The following is a 17,383-nucleotide window of genomic DNA, read 5'->3' as shown; positions in this document are numbered from 1 at the left end:
GAAAGCTTCTATGCCTCTCTTTGACAACATGAAGCCCAAGAACTTATCGCCAGCGAATCCAAAGGTGCACTTTGTTGGATTTAATCGCATGTGATGCCGCCTTCATCGAATATCGTTCTGAGATCCTTTACGTGATCGCTAGTGGAGGCTGATTTAATCACCATGTCATCCACATACACTTCCATGCACTTTCCTATCTGGTGCCGGAAGATCTCGTCCATGAGTCGTTGGTAGGTTGCCCCCGCGTTTCTCAAACCAAACGGCATTACTTTGTAGCAAAAGTTGCCTGAATCTGTGATAAACGCGGTTTTCCCTTCTTTTGGTGGGTAGACGAGTATTTGATTATACCCCGAATAGGCGTCTAAGAAACTTAGCCTTTGATGTGCTGCTGCTCCGTCGACCAATGCGTCGATGTGTGGTAGGGGGTAGGCGTCTTTTGGGTATGCCTCATTTAGATCTGTGTAATCGGTACTCATCCGCCATTTGCCATTGGCCTTCTTGACCATTACCACATTGGCCAACCAGGTGGAGTACTTGACTTCCCGGATGAACCCTGCTTGTAGTAGTTTGGTTGTCTCTTCTTTTACTGCTTCGACCCTCTTTTCTTCTGGGTGATGGGTGTGGCATCTCCTCACACGGAGAGCCGATGGCAGTGGAAGCTTGGGTCGATTCCAGGCATGTCAGCCGCCGTCCCGGCAAATAGATCCGAGTACTTTACAAGGATTTGCTTAATTTCTCTTGCTTCGTCCTCTGACAATTGAGAACTTAAGTACGTGACCTGTTCCTCACTTGTCTCGAGTTGAAAGGGGATTGTTGTCTCGATCGGTTCAACTCGGTGCTCGTCCTCAATTCGTGGATCGAGCTCCAAGTCTATGACCGGACTCTGGTGGTGGACATCGCCTATGGCATTGACTTCTCGTCTCGGCTTTGGAGTTGGCTGCACCTTTAAGCTAGCGAAGTAACATTCTCGGGCCGTCAGCGTGCAGCGTGATGACCATGCCTTCTTCTAAGGGGAACTTCATAGCTAAGTGAGGGGTGGAGACGATAGCTCGGAGCTTATTTAGGGAGGGTCGGCCCAACAGGATGTTGTACGAGGTGTTAGCATTGACTACCACATATCGTACTTAGATCCTTCGCCTTTGTTGGTCGTCTCCAAAGTAGGTGTATAGGTCTATCGTCCCCCGGGTATCCACTCTTTCACTGGCATTTTCTTTACAATACAATTGTTGACCTCTACACTGATGACCATGGGGTCGTCTGGCACTGGGTCGACCCCTTTGAAGTCTTTGTCAGTGAAGGTAATTGGCGGCATATGGATCATTCCTGCCTGTGTTACTGCGTTAACTGATCTGATTGCTCTTAGGTGTCTTTTTCGTGCCGAAGATGTGCTTCCACCCCCTGCAAATCCTCCGACTATTGTGTTTATGACCCTCCTGGGTTGATTCCAGTCTTGCTGCCTACCGTTTCTCTCCGGGGTCCTGCTTCGTTCCCTAGATCTGTGCCTCGAAGGTGCATTTTCATGGTTCCCTCTTCCGGACTCCCTCTTATCATGGAAGTTGTCATATCTCTTCCTACCCGATGGTCGGGTGAAGTTTTGAAGATGACCAGACTTAACGAGATCTTCAATGCGATCTAGGAGGGCTGTGCATTCCTCCGTGGTGTGTCCCCGGTTCCTGTGAAACTGGCATGTCTTGATTTTGTCCGTGTGGGGTGGAGTCATAGCGCGGCGGGGCACCGCGAGGATTTCTGTGGCCAATGTCTGCTCCAACACCTTGGTCCTACTGGCGTTGAGCGGCGTATATTGTGCATATCGGGGGCCCCTGTTGGTTCTATCTCGATCGGGCGCGTCTCGAGGGCGAGGTCTTGGATGATGTTCCTTTTTGACTTCTTTCTTTCCGGGAAGAAGGTCGGTCCGGTTCTGATTTCTGAACTCGACCAACTCTTCCATCTGCATATACTTAGTAGCTCTTTGCCGAAGGTCGTCCAGATCTCGAGGCAGCTTTTTACACAGGCTGTTTACAAAAGGGCATAGCCTTAATGCCGTGATAAGGTGGTGCATTGCCACCACTGGATCTAGGTCTCGGATTGAGAGGGTCACTTTTCCGAACCGTTCCATGAATGTCCTTATGAATGTCCTTAGGGGTTCCTTCTTTTCCTGGCGGGAATTGACTAATGCCATCAAAGTGAGCTGATGAGGTCGGCTTGTGGCGAATTGTATTACGAACCGGGAGGACAAGGTTGTGAAAGAGTCCACCATCTTGGTGGGAGTCTTGTGAACTAATTCAGTGTCGGTCCCTTTAAAGAGGTAGGGAAGACTTTACACATGATCGAGTCGTCACCAGTGTATAACCCGACTTGAGTAACAAATGCATCGAGGTGTTCTTCGGGATCGGCGGTTCCATCGTATTTTTCTAAGGCCAGATTCTTCCAATTGTCGGGCAATCGAGCTCCGGCAATGTCCGGGGTGAATGGCTTCCTCCCTTGCTTTCGTTGCTGATCCATAGTTGTTGTCTCTTCGCCAGGTGGCCAAGGGGCCTTCGTCTCTTTGTACCACCCCGACGACTCTCCTTGGTCACGCGTCGACTGAGTGTTCGGGGTGCCACAGGATGGGGGCTAGGAACGATTTTCGCTTCGAAGCTCGGCATTTTCTTTCCTAAGGACCGAGAAGTCGTGGGCGTCCTTCTCTCGGAGCCTCTTGAGCTCCATCATCTCGGCTTTTAGTTGCTCGATGGTCGAAGAAGGATCGGGAGGTGGCGATCGGGCTGTGTATGACTCCTCCGCCCCTTCTTCGTTCTGATTCATTCGCGGGGGATCTCGGGGCATCCCGAGGTGAATTGTTGCGTTGTCTTGTTGACTCCTTATTGTTACCATCTTGCTCCTGGGTCGAGAACCGTTTTGGTTATCGGCCCCACGGTGGGCGCCAAAATGTTCCTGCATAGAACACTCCTCCTGTCGCTCCTTCCTTGCGATCTTCTAAGTCCTCGGTGCCGACCGAATGATATCTCCCAAGGGTGGGGAGGGTACCTGCAAAGGCACTCCAACGCTCGAGGCCGAAGACGTCTTCGGTAATGAGTGAATTCGAAAGGGTCTTCGGTCATGGATGAAGCCGAAGGGGTTCGTGGGGGGTACTCGGCCTAAGGGGGTATTCGGCCCATTTGTTGGCTTAATGGTTTATTCGACCCGAGGGGGTATTCGGTCTATTCACCGGCCTGAGGGGGGTACTCGGCCTAAGGGGTATTCGACCCATTTGTTGTTCTGATGGGTATTCGGCCTGGAGGGGTGCTCGGCCTAAGGGGGTGCTCGGCCTGAGGTTGGATCCAGCTTGAGGGGGTACTCGGCTTGAGGGGGGTACTCGGCCCATTATCCTGATGGGTACTCGGCCTAAGGAGGTGTGTTTAGTGTTGACTTTGAGCGGTGGTGTGTAGTCCCAGTACAAAACTCATTAGACGGTAAATTTCTTTGCAAAATCAAGTAAAAATTTGAAAGAGAGGTTAACTTATTAATTTTTTTTATTTAAATATAATTCATTTCATTTGAATAGACTATTTCATTGTTCAGTTATATTTGAATGCATTATTTTATTGGAATACGAAATTGAGAGTGAATATGATATTCATTTATTGGAATGGCCATTAAAACAATGCAGTAGAGTAGAAGGGGTGGGTTATCTCTTTCTCTCAAAACAAACGATTTTATTTTCACTCTATTTCTATTGATTTATTTTTCTCTTCTATTTTATTAAAGCCAATTTCTCAATTTTTTCTTTTCTCAACCAAACACAATGTAAGTTCTAAAAAGGAAGTAGCATTCCTCCTTTCTAATTGTAGGTGGATTTCCTCCTGTTCCGGCCAAAGGGTGGACTAGGGTTTTTTCCTAGATCGTGCCTTAGAGCCAGAGCATTCAAAAGTGTAATCTGCCTTCTCAACTCTAGGGTTTTGGGTTTTATGATACGTCGTTCATGGGCCTCTTGGGCCCCGAGAATCAAGGGATTTTCCTATCCGTTTTTATCAGGATGACGCGGGGTTAGCGGGGACGAGATCGGTCGGATTCTGATCTACTGGGCCCGTACCAAGGGTCCAGTAAGGTAAATGCCGAGTAGTTCCCTTGCCGTCTTAGCTTAGCTGGTCGAGTCGGACTATGACCGATTAGGACTGTACTGAACCTTCAATCGGGTTAATGCCGAGAAGGAGATCATGCTCGCCTTATTGCCGAATGCAAGATTAGGTCGGATTATGACCTGGACGGTACACTTTCAGCCCTGAGCCTATAAGGCGAGAGGGCTTAAGGTATGGCAACCTGGTCGGGTATTGGTCGAGTGAGGGGTTACGATCGCCCTATCACCGATAAAGGACTCAAGTCGGATTACGACCAGGACGGTACACTTGCCTTCCAGCCCTGAGCCTATATGGCGAGAGGGCTTAAGGTATGGCAACCTGGTCGGGTATTGGTCGAGTGAAAGGTCGCGATCGCCCTATCACCGATAGTAAGATTAGGTCGGATCATGATCCATAAGTTGTCGGATTAGGACGGTAATTAGGTCATTACCGTGGTTTTTCAGGGCCTGAAAGGAGGTGTCTTTTCATCTCACCCGGGGAGGGACATGTATTTATTGCAGGGTGGCTTTTTAGAGAAACGATGAAAGTAGTGCCACGTGTCTAGAAACGTATGGAGAGCTTTAATACCAAAAGTTGTAACGTTCCAAACATGTGCCGCAACTCTTAAACGCGAGTTTTTTCGTTAAAACGCCGCGTTTCATTCGCGGCTTTTCGCATACGCCTCGTTGCTTATAAATAGAAATGCCTCAGGGGCCTTCTCCCATTTTCTACTGTGTTTTTTCTTCCTCCCTTTTTATACTTCGTTCTCCTGCGTGGTTCCTCAAGGCTCGTTGGGATTCACTAGTGATATGTGGCGGTCTACGGCGGCGCTTCGAAGTTTATTTGAGTTGGAGGTTGTTGTGTGTCCCCCTAGGTACGCCTATCTGCACCATTTTGGCCATATTTATTCGTAGTAAAGCCTGAGTTGTTATTTAAGTTAGGTTTATTCTTATCAATGGCGGTCGTGAACTACGAGGAAATGTACAAGTGGGTGAGGGATGATGTTTTGCGCTGTGAGTCCTTAATAAGTTCCTGGGATGCCATGGAAAATTTCTGTAGAGAGCACGTGGTGTGTGGTGAGGGTGACCATATAATTATTTGTGAACCCTGCGTAGATAGGGAACCTGTGTGTATTGAGGGGAGTTTAACGGAGAAATTTACCTTTTGCTACTGCACTTTAATTTCCAAGTTGAAAGTGAGGTGGCCTCTTACTAGTTGTGAAAAAGGAGTGCTTCAAGCCCTAGATGTGGCCCCTACTCAATTTCATCCCAATAGTTGGGCTTTTGTCCGAGGGTTTGAGGCTCTTTGTTTGGGCTTAGGTATAAACCCGACCGTAGATAAGTTCTTTTACTTCTTTGAGAGTCGCACCAATAAACGTAGCAGTTGGGTGTCTGTACATGGGGTGTCGAATCGGGGGCTCTTGACTTTGTTTCAATCGTCCTATAAGGACTTTAAGAGATCATATTTCCGAATACGTTGTACCTCGGGTAATGAACATGTGCTAGAAGGGTTCCCTCTATATTGGAAAAAAAAGACGATATCTTGTGGGGGCTATCTGCCGAGAAACTCTCCGAGGCCGACCAGGAAGATGTTAGGAAACTGGAGGCTCTTAAAACAATTTTCAACACTGCAAAACTTCTAGAATTAGAAAATAGGCCCAAGGAACTGAAAATTTATATAGGTACTCGGTTTTTGGCCGATCACCCTTTTCTAATGATGTTTTGTCCTTGCTTTTCTTGTTAACTAACATTCCATTCCGTGTTATTTCAGAGAAAATGGCTAGCATGAGCAATCGGGAGTTGATGAAGCTATGGAAGCAACAAGAGGCTTCCAGAGCCATCGGCACCGCTATGGTCGGTGGAGAGACGAGAGGTTTGGGAGGTTCTGCCCCGAAGAATGTAGTCGGCGAGAGTCCCCACAAGCGTTGCCGAGAGACCGAAACACCTATTACTCTCGTGAACTTGGAGACTGAGATTGGGGGGGATGAGGCCGAGAAGGACGTTGAAGTTCAATCGGCAGAGCGAACTATAAGTATGTGTATTGGCGAGAACTGGGAGCCTGTCGATCAAGGAAATGAGCAAGGAAGAGTCCCATCTTTTTGGGATGAGAAGTTCAACCATTCTTCCCACATCCGCCATACCGATTTGTTGGAAGGGGATAAGGACGACCTAGAGAAGATGAGTGCCTTCTCTATTGCCAAAGGCGTGGAATCTCTAACGAATCGCCTCTCAGCTTTGTCTCTTATTAACGAGGACAAGATTCGTGGGATGGCCAAGGAGATCAAGCTGCAAGGGAAAAAGATCAGTTCCCTTGAAGAGAGTGTCGCCAAGGGCAAAGCTGACCTTAAGTGGGTTGCCAATGAGAGGGACAAGTTGTTGGAAAGCCGACGAGCCTTCGAAGACGATCGGAAAGCTTGGGAGGCCGAGAAGTCAGTTATGGAGAAGGATCTCGAAGAGGCTCGTCTGGCACGAGACAAGAACGCTGATGCCGCCCAAATCTTCGAGAACGAATTGAATCTAGCAAAAGCAGAGATTGAAAAGCTGCAGGTGGACCTCCATGCCGCCAAGATGGACTCTTTGAAGAAGTTTGTTCAAGGCTTTGATGCGGCGACTTCCCAGATAAAGTTTCTTCATGCTGATCTCGATATTGGGAGTATGGGCTACTTTAAGGAGATCGTTAATGGCGAATTAGTAGATCCTCCCGAGGATGATTGAGTGTTAACTCACAATGTTGTATTTTCCTTCATGTTTTCATGCTTTTTGATAATTTCTGTTAAGAACTATTGTAATCCTGCCTTTTGGAATTCTATAAGAACTTTATGCGTTGCTTTTGATATGAGTTGGGTAATTCGATGTGTGCGGAGATGTGGATCATTGTTAAATCACGGTGAAAATTCACAAAGCCATAACGGCCAAATTCCTGTTTTTATAATGCGTGAATTTTTTCTAAGTTAGAAATGAACATTCGTGAGGCCAAACGGCCAAATTCTGATTGCTATAAAATGAGAGTTCATGAAGTCAATCGGGCGAAAATTCTAATCGATGTAACTCTGATGTATGTAAAATCCGACTTAATCTGTAGAGATTCTTTCAAGTTAACAAAGGCACTATACAATCCGACTTAATCTGTAGAAAGCGTTCTCCAAGCTACTCGGCTGAAATTCGAGTTAAAAATTGAACAAATCTTCGGACTGAGGATTTTTCCACTCTTACACGACTAAAATCCGACTTCAAACAAGGAGATAATTTATCAGTTGAATAAGCATTCTCCAAATTTGACGAAGCCGAGTCATTTGACGAAGGTAAAAATTTCTAAATTAAAAGTGATATTTGTTAGGATAGTCGGTCAAATGCCGACCTGTATGAACTGAAGTCTCTAAGTTAAAGTTGAATTTTTGCGACTCCAATCGTCTAAATTCCGATTGATATGACGCGGAAAATGTTCTAAGTAAAATTGATACCTCTAGGTGTCAGTCGGTAAAATCCCAAATCTGATGATAATCTAAGCTAAATTCCGAAGCATATCACAGTCCAGAAAGTTGTCTGAGTGAGATTATTGTGCGCATGAAGTTGGGAAAATTCTGACTCTCATGATAATTTAATCAAACTTCCGATGGTGAGGCATCAGTCTAGGAAGTCGTCGAAATTCCGAATCGAGTGACGGGTGAGAATCTTGTTCGAGTTGAAAATTGAAATTCCGAAGCATATCAATGACGAGTCAGATTCTTTTACCGATCAGTGACGAGTTCTTGGATTTAGTTATACTCGCGCCAGTCGGCCTTTTACCGATCAGTGACGAGTTCTGCGATTTAGTTATACTCGCGCCAGTCGGCCTTTTACCGATCAGTGACGAGTTCTGCGATTTTAGTTATACTCGCTCCAGTCGGCCTTTTACCGATCAGTGACGAGTTCTTGGATTTAGTTATACTCGCGCCAGTCGGCCTTTTACCGATTAGTGACAAGTTCTGCGATTTAGTTATACTCGCTCCAGTCGGCCTTTTACCGATTAGTGACGAGTTCTTGGATTTAGTTATACTCCCGCCAGTCGGCCTTTTACCGATCAGTAACGAGTTCTTCGTTGTAGTTATACTCGCGTCAGTCGGCCTTTTACCGATCAATGACGAGTTCTTCGTTTTAGTTATACTCGCGTCAGTCGGCCTTTTACCGATCAGTGACGAGTTCTTGGATTTAGTTATACTCGCGCCAGTCGGCCTTTTACCGATCAGTGACGAGTTCTGCGATTTAGTTATACTCGCTCCAGTCGGCCTTTTACCGATCAGTGACGAGTTCTTGAATTTAGTTATACTCGTGCCAGTCGGCCTTTTACCGATCAGTGACGAGTTCTGCGATTTAGTTATACTCGCTCCAGTCGGCCTTTTACCGATCAGTGACGAGTTCTTGGATTTAGTTATACTCGCGCCAGTCGGCCTTTCACCGATCAGTGACGAGTTCTGCGATTTAGTTATACTCGCGCCAGTCGGCCTTTTACCGATCAGTGACGAGTTCTTGGTTCTTCAAAACAACAAAGGTTAACAAGCCAAGGTATGAAAGAATGAGACAATATTTATTATTAGAATTGAAAAAATGGTGCCTCGTTAAAAACCTTCTCAGCAAAAACCCCTCTTATTTTTACGGGGACAAAATACTGAGTTAGGAAAAGAGTGCACCTAATACAAAAAGATTAGCTATAATAAAAACGCAAATTCGCAGCGTTCCATGTCCTCGGTATCATTCCTCCGTCCAAGGTCCTCAATCGATACGCACCTTTGCCGACCACATCGTCCACTTTATAGGGGCCCACCCACTTGGCTGATAGCTTGTTCCTCATTTGCGTTGGCTGAGCACGCCTCAAGACTAGGTCGCCTACAATGAAGTCTCTCGGATTCACCTTTGTGTTGTACTTGAAAGCTGCTCTTCTTTGGGCCGCTATTTGATTTATTCTTGCTTTTTCTCTGGTCTCTTGGATCAAATCTAAATCGACTCGTCTGCCTTGGTCAGACTCCTCCGTCGAAAAAGCCGTAGTGCGGACTGATGGTTCCACGATTTCTATCGGGATCATGGCGTCGGTTCCGTATACCAAATTGAAGGGAGTATCTTGAGTCGTCGAGTGGACAGTTGTGTGATACGACCATAATACTTGGGGAAGTTCCTCCACCCATGACGCGCCTGACTCTTGTACACGTTTCTTCAGACCTGAGAGGATTACTTTGTTGGCCGACTCTGCCTGGCCATTGGACTGTGGGTGCTCGACGGACGTGAACGTCATTCGGATACCAACCTCTTTGCAGAAATCACGAATCCTTGTACTTGCAAACTGGGTCCCATTATCGGAAACGAGCATTTGAGGGACTCCGTACCTGCACACCACATTCTTCCAAAGAAAATTTCTTACTTTTTCTGCTGAGATGGTCGCAACTGGCTCCGCCTCGATCCACTTATTGAAGTAATCGACCGCCACTATCAAGAATTTCAGTTGCCTTACCGCAATCGGAAATGGCCCGAGAATATCAATCCCTCACTTGTGGAAAGGCCATGGAGACAGAATTGAATGCAGTCGTTCGGCCGGGGAATGGATCAAAGGGGCATGTCTTTGGCATCCGTCGCATTTCTGGACCCAATTGACGCAATCGTTCTTTAGGGATGGCCAGAAATATCCTGCTCGGGCAACTTTATACACCAGAGCTCGGCCTCCGATATGGCTTCCGCATATTCCACTGTGAATCTCGTCCATTACTCTCTTTGCTTGTGGCATGGTCAAACATCTTAGAAGAGGAGAGCTGTAGCCCCTTCGGTAAAGTCTCTCGCTAATGACCACAAACCTGGCAGACTCTCTTTGTATCAACGATGCTTCCCTTTTATCCTCTGGTAATTCCCCCCGAGTCAGGTACGCGATATAAGGTCCCATCTACGAGTTGAGTTCCTCTTGGATGAAAAGAACACTCCCCAGTGGCTCATTTATACTCGGCTGAGCTAAAGTTTCTTGGATGACCGAACGAGTGGCTCCTGGCTTCTTCGTGCTGGCTAACTTGGAGAGGAGATCTGCTCTCAAATTTTGCTCCCTCGGCACGTGGCTAAGTGTGAATGCTCGGAAATTTTCCGATAACAGTTTGACCCTTTCCAAGTACTTGGCCAATTGAGGATCCTTGGTTTGGAAAGTTCCCGCCACTTGTCCGGTGACTAATTGGGAATCACTTCTGGCTGACAAAGTCGTCGCCCCCATCTCCTTGGCCAAACTCATCCCTGCCAATAGCGCCTCGTACTCGGCTTGGTTGTTGCTTGCCCTGAATTCAAATCGTAGTGACTGTTCTAGCAGGATTCCGCCCGGGCCTTCCAAGACGATTCCAGCTCCACTTCCTCCTCTGTTTGACGCACCGTCAACCGATAAAATCCATTGGGTTTCACCGACCGTGTCCTCCTCGACCGGAGGTGTTAACTCCATCAGGAAGTCGGCCAACACCTGGGCTTTGATCGCTCCTCTCGGCTCATACTTAATGGAGAATTCTGAGAGTTCGACTGACCATTTCATCATTCTACCCGCCAGATCGGGTTTTTGCAAGACTTGTCGAATCGGATGATCAGTACGAATTATCACCTCGTAACTCTGGAAGTAGTGCCTCAATTTCCTCGCAGTGATCAGTATCGCGAGGGCCAGTTTCTCGATTCTCTGATACCTTGTCTCTGCTCCCTGCAAGACCCTACTTACAAAGTAAATAGGAACTTGGGAAGCTTCACGCTCTTGCACTAGAACTGAACTGACAGCACGATCGGATGCCGAGATGTATACCAACAAGGGCATGTCCAGTCGTGGTCTTGTCAGGATTGGCGGAGATGCCAACGACTTCTTGAGCTCGGAGAAAGCCTCTTCACACTCGGTCGTCCAAGCGAATCGGTCGTTCTTCCTTAAACATTGAAAAAGAGGCCGGGCTTTGTCCGCCGCTCTTGATATAAATCGGGAGAGTGAGGCCATCCTTCCCGTTAATTGTTGTACCTCCTTTACTGTAGAGGGGCTCCTCATGTCGATGATCGCCGAGCACTTGTCTGGGTTCGCTTCAATGCCGCGGTGAGTCAGCAGGAAACCGAGGAATTTTCCCGCCTGGACGCCGAAAGAGCACTTCTCAGGATTCAGTTTTAGCTGGTATTTGCCGATGGTGTCGAACAATTCCTGTAAGTCGTCAAAGTGCCGACTGACGCTTTCCGATTTCACCACCATGTCGTCAACATAAGCCTCCACATTCCGACCGAGCTGATTCACAAGGATTTTGTCCATCAGTCGCTGGTAGGTCGCCCCTGCGTTCTTCAAACCGAACGGCATAACCCTGTAGCAGAAATTGGCCTGATCGGCTATGAAGGCGGTCTTGTCTTCATCTGTAGGATGCATTCGGATCTGGTTGTACCCCGAATAGGCATCCATGAAGCTTAGTAACTCGTATCCCGATGCCCCATCCACCAGGCAGTCTATATTTGGCAACGGGTACGAGTCTTTTGGGCAAGCTTTATTAAGGTCAGTGAAGTCCGTACACATTCTCCATTTCCCGTTGCTCTTCCGCACCATGACCATGTTTTCCAACCAGGTCGGGTATTGGATTTCTCGAACGTGTCCTGCCATCAGTAGTTCTGCGTCTCTTCCGCGATAGCTCTTCGCTTTTCCTCGCCAAATTTCCTTCTCTTCTGAATCACTGCCTTTGCGTCGGGGTCAATGGACAACTTGTGACACAGGAAGTTGGGATCGATCCCAGGCATGTCGCTGGAATGCCACGCGAATGCTAACACGTTATCCTTTAGAACCCTCACCAATTTCTCCTCGTCTTCTGGTGTCAACGAAGTACCTATCTTTACGTTTCTTCCTTCCATTACCTCCACTTCCTTAACGTCTTCTGCTGGGGCGGGTCGGTGGTCAAACTGTCCCATCCTAGGATCCAGTTCGACTGAATGAATCTCCTTCTCTACCTGCGTGGTGTACAGTCGTCTTCGCGTCTTTAAACTATCCCCGTTGCATTTTCGTCAACCTCCTGATCTACCCTGAGAACCCCCACAGCACCACTTGGCAACGGGTACTTTACCTTCAGATGGGGAGTGGAAACGATCGCTCCTAGCTTGTTCAAAGTCGGCCTTCCGATCAGTATGCTATACGACGACTGAGCATCGACCACCAAATACCGAACAGCCACCGTCTTCATCTGGGCTCCTTGGCCAAAGGTCGTCTCCAAATCGGCATATCCCCTTGCGATGACTTGATCCCCTGCAAAACCCACTAGAGTCCCTGCATACGGAATTAGTCGGTCGTTAGGAATTTTCATCCCCTCAAAGGTTTCCCAGAATAAAATGTCTGCGGAACTTCCTTGGTCAATCAACACACGTTTCACATTGTACCCCATGACAATCGCCGACACGACGATGGGGTCATCCTCATGAGGCGCTACTCCTTCGTAATCCGAATCTGAGAACGAAATCTCAGGCTGAGATGGTCGCCTGAATTCCGAGACCATCAACACTGACCGAGTGTACCTCTTTCGGGCCGCAGAAGTAGGTCCTCCGCCGGCAAAACCTCCTGCTATGGTGTTGAAATCTCCATGGATGGGCTGCTGATGAGTTTCCGAGACCTTTGTTGGCGAGTCTCTGGGAGGAGTTTTCTCTCTACGCCGATCCCTCCTGGCGTCATCATGTGTGCGCCTAGACCGCTTATCGGACGAGCTTCCTTCTTGCTTTCTCGCCACAAACTCCCTCAGTCGTCCCTCCTTGATCAGGCGTTCGATCTGTCTTCCTAGGACGAAGCAATTTTCCGTAGAATGTCCATGAGCCCTATGAAACTCACACCAGTCGGTTTTCGAGGGCCCCAACTGACGCTCTGTCGCCGCCGGAAATTCGAACAATGATGCGCTGTTGACATCGCGGAGTATCTGTCGCCTGGGAACAGTAAGTGGGGTGAACCTCTCTTCCTCATTGTTGCGTGTCCATTCGCCCCTTGCCCGACCACTTTGTTCGGCCTGCCTGTGACTGCCCTCCTTCATGTTGTATCGGTCACGCCGTTTGCTCTAGTCTGAGCGCGGTCGAAGATGCTTGTTCCCCTCCTTATTGCTGCCCCCTGCTTCTCGGTCCTCCGCTGCCCTTTTAATAATCTGATTCTCCTCCGTTTTGATGTGGCTCAAGGCGAAAGCCCTCACCTCCGACATCGTTTGACAGTTCGCTCTTTCGAGTGCGATGTCGAAAGCTCCCGATCTCAAACCTTTCTGGAATGCAATGACCGCCATCCTCTCGTCCAATGACGCTATCTTCAGCGCAACCTCGTTGAACCTTTGCAGGAAGTCTTTCAGCGACTCCTCGCGTTGCTGCCTGAGGTCGAACAGGTCTGACGTGATCGGCGGTTTCTTCTTGTTATCGGCGAATTGTGCCATGAAGAGCCGGCTAAAGACGTCAAAGTCTGTGATTGATCGGTCCGGGAGTCCGCTGAACCAGTCAAGCGCTGCCTTCTTGAGTGTGCCCATGAACAATTTGCATCGAGCCTCCATGCTTCCTCCACAGATCAGCATTTGAGCACGGAAATCCATCAAATGCTGATTAGGGTCTTGAGTTCCGTCAAAGGGCTCCACTTGAGGTATGCGATGATCCCTAGGGATGGCCTCGGCCTCTATTGCTTCCGAAAAAGGTCGAAAATCCCTGGGGACTTCCAGCATGACATCCTCCTCTACCGTCCTGGCGCTAGCTTCTAACCTGGCCTCCATCTCATCCGCTCGCCTCCTGATTGCCTCATTCTCACGTTGAATGGCTTCCTCTCTCTCCCTAGAACGCGCATTCTCTTCCCTTAAGCCATTGATCATGGCCATCATCTCCTCCATCGTTGGAGGTTGTGCGTTGTTGTTGTTGTTGTTGCCGCCTCTTGCCATGGTAGATCGCCGATTCTTCTCTGGGATTTGGGGCGTAGGAAGAGTTTTACCGTAGCCCCACGGTGGGCGCCAAAATGTTCCGGCCAAAGGGTGGACTAGGGTTTTTTCCTAGATCGTGCCTTAGAGCCAGAGCATTCAAAAGTGTAATCTGCCTTCTCAACTCTAGGGTTTTGGGTTTTATGATACGTCGTTCATGGGCCTCTTGGGCCCCGAGAATCAAGGGATTTTCCTATCCGTTTTTATCAGGATGGCGCGGGGTTAGCGGGGACGAGATCGGTCGGATTCCGATCTACTGGGCCCATACCAAGGGTCCAGTAAGGTAAATGCCGAGTAGTTCCCTTGCCGTCTTAGCTTAGCTGGTCGAGTCGGACTATGACCGATTAGGACTGTACTGAACCTTCAATCGGGTTAATGCCGAGAAGGAGATCATGCTCGCCTTATTGCCGAATGCAAGATTAGGTCGGATTATGACCTGGACGGTACACCTCCTTATGATGATATTAAATAAGACAAAAGTAACCAAACTAACATAAATTCACGGTGTCTCATCAAATAAAATCTATAAAAGAAAACTGAAATGAAGTTATTTTTGCATCCTAGTCAATCACCGAAGCCCTCTTGTTTTAAAGTCCATAATTTTTGAGCTAAAACATGAATAGAGTTTGGCGGTGTTTTGTAGGAGCCCCACATCCTTGACTTTAGTATATGAGCAACGCGTCTCATGTCTCCAGACTTTTTGACTTGAAGGGTAGACTTTATGAATAAGTGGTTATATATATCTCCTCTATTTAGAATATAATAATGATAATAATTATTATTTGAGAATTTTTTATGAATTGACATTTTTTAAAATTTGCATTTAAAATAAATTATATGCATTTCATTATTGATGCAAAGCACATGCTAATATTTAATTTGAATTAAAATAATTAACCACTACTAATAATAATATAAAAAAAACATAATCTTACGATTTGATCCCTTAAATTAGAATTTAATGTAATATTAATTCTTAAAATTAAAGAATTATCAAATAAATTCTTAAAATATTAAATAAGTCCTTAAATTCAACTATTTATTTTAGTATCTATACATATACCAATATTATCATTCTAGTCACATTATTTTGAATTTTGGATTGCTAAGATTGTGATTTTATAATCTTAGGAAACATATTTAACAAGTTTTTAGTTTCTTTCGAGGCTTCCAAATTTTCAGATTGAATTTTTGGATGTTAACTCCAATCTTATCGTGACGTGATTTTGCTTTTCTGCAATTCCATGCCAATAATTAGTATTGCTATCTATTGATACAGTCCGAACTTTGAAGCGTAAAGCTAGCTAAAACAGATATTTCATGAATAAAAAATACTCACTTAAACATGTCCGTTAAATTTTAATTTTTTTCCAATTCTATATATACGTAACAATACCCATCCTAAGAGCTGAAAAAATTCATACAAAGCAATATATATACCTTGTACCACAATGTAATACTCTACACTCAACAACCCGCAAAGATGGAAATTCTTCACATAGGCAAAGAAATGAAAGAGAAAAGCATTTGTTGGTATTACTTAGTATTCTTTTGATGCAAAGTGAAAAAAGAAACAAGCCAAGAAGAAGCCTATATTTTGGTGTCCTTTGGAATGAATTTGGGGAATCAAGTCATTCCAATGCTGCTAGAACTTCCACCATAGGTGGTCTAAATTTTGGGTCAATGTTGAGGCATTGCAATGTAAGTGCAACTACAACTTGTGCTCATTTCTTATTGACCCCCAACCTTGTGTCCATTATTCTCAAAACTCTTCTGCTATCATATGAAAATCTAGGTCTATCTTCTTTCACGGTATGCCTTCTTGTCAATAACTCTAACAAGACTACACCAAAGTTGTATACATCACTCCTTGGAGTCAAGTAACTTGTTCATTTCAATGCCAACTTAGAAATAAGAAAAAATATGATCACAAATATGCACATAACATAACTGCATAGGGAAATCTATATGTAATAGAATTAGAAGTTTAGACCTGTTATTGCTTATTTTGGTTAAATGGTTTACCAAACTGAAACTCAAACTAGTCATTGAACTAGTAAAGAGGTTGAATTAGAGTTACTAAGAGTTTCCCATAATAGTTTTGTTAGAAATATAATATAAAACCTTTCATGTGCTAACAACTTTGGCTTTTGATGTTGTTGGTTCATGACATGGTATCAAATCCTCATGATTAATGGTGTGTTTGGTTTCACGTTTGAAATCCTTAAACATTAGTTTAACCCAAAGTAACAAGACAATATCTTCATTGTCAAAGTGTCTTCAAAGTTGTGACAACTACTAACCAAACCAACCCTATGTGGTATTTTGATACTTTCTATCCATATACTTCTAATAAAAGGTTTAAATAGTAACACTATCATCTCATAACTCTTTTTTAATTTGATAATTGCTATTGAAAGCTCTTGATGGCATCCTCACTTGCATGAACTTGAGATGATCAACAAAGAATATAGGACACCTTCACCAAGGATCAAGTTCTTCAAAGGTGGCACAAGGTTTTAGGGTGGATGATGATGGAATGAACGAAAATGGAGGTTGCGTAGAAGGTGTTTGAGGAAATGCTTGAGAAGGGCACTCTAGGGTTTGGCTCACTTCAAGGTAGATGAAGGCCACTTCTAGGACTTTGCTCTCAAGGTGGAGATAGGATGGGTGGTGGCCGGATTTAGCCAAGGGTGACTAAGGATGATATAAAGGCAAAAATGCTCTCTTTATATTCAACTTCCAAAGTATTTACAAGGTGTGGTGCCTAGGATATTTATAGGAGTGGGAGGCATCTAGGGTTGCATTTAGGGTGCCAAATGCACACCAAATGAAACCCAAATTAACCCTAGATGCAACTTGATGGCCAAGGATGGAATCTTTGGGTTTAGTTAGGCTACATCTAGGTGCATGATAAGACCATGCAACCTTTGCCCTCCACTTGGGCCTATGCCTTTCTAAGTCCAAAAATAGGTCCAAACACCACCAAAAATGTGTCTAGCTCCCTAATTAAATACCTTAGCCCAAAATTAAAAACCTATGATCCAAAACACCCCATAATACAAGGGTAAAATGGGAAATACAAAAGAAAATAAATCCTATGACTAAGATACCCCAAAATACAAGGGTAAAATAGGAAATTAAAGACAAGGGCAAAAATAGGAACAAAAATAAATGCTATAAAAACTTAGGAGCTAAGGCCCAAAAGTATGCTTACTCCTCCTATGGTTTTTCAACACTAACCCATTCCTCTTGCCTCCTTCAATATATCACCTCTTGGTCTTCTTAGCCTTAGTGTTATTCCATCAGCTATAGGGTAGACAGGCCCTTAGAGCACATTGATCTCTAGAGGGTTGGACTAGAGGTAAGTGGA

General features: G+C 45.7%; 2 protein-coding genes across 2 annotated transcripts; both read right to left on the bottom strand.

The window, feature by feature from the left end:
* Positions 1 to 1,171: 1,171 nt before the first annotated feature.
* Positions 1,172 to 2,257, bottom strand: LOC145954919 (uncharacterized). Its single transcript, XM_083069609.1, has one exon. It carries the CDS (start codon positions 2,255 to 2,257, stop codon positions 1,172 to 1,174), a length of 1,086 nt encoding a protein of 361 aa, XP_082925735.1.
* A 9,812-nt stretch (positions 2,258 to 12,069) lies between these two features.
* On the bottom strand, positions 12,070 to 13,101 carry LOC145954918 (uncharacterized). The gene has a single exon (XM_083069608.1). It carries the CDS (start codon positions 13,099 to 13,101, stop codon positions 12,070 to 12,072), a length of 1,032 nt encoding a protein of 343 aa, XP_082925734.1.
* Positions 13,102 to 17,383: the final 4,282 nt, after the last annotated feature.

This window comes from Cajanus cajan, chromosome 2 (genome assembly GCF_000230855.2).
Source record: "Cajanus cajan strain Asha chromosome 2, NIPB_CcT2T_4, whole genome shotgun sequence".
In the NCBI taxonomy this organism is placed as follows: domain Eukaryota; kingdom Viridiplantae; phylum Streptophyta; class Magnoliopsida; order Fabales; family Fabaceae; genus Cajanus; species Cajanus cajan.
This window is presented reverse-complemented; position numbering and strand designations above follow the sequence as displayed.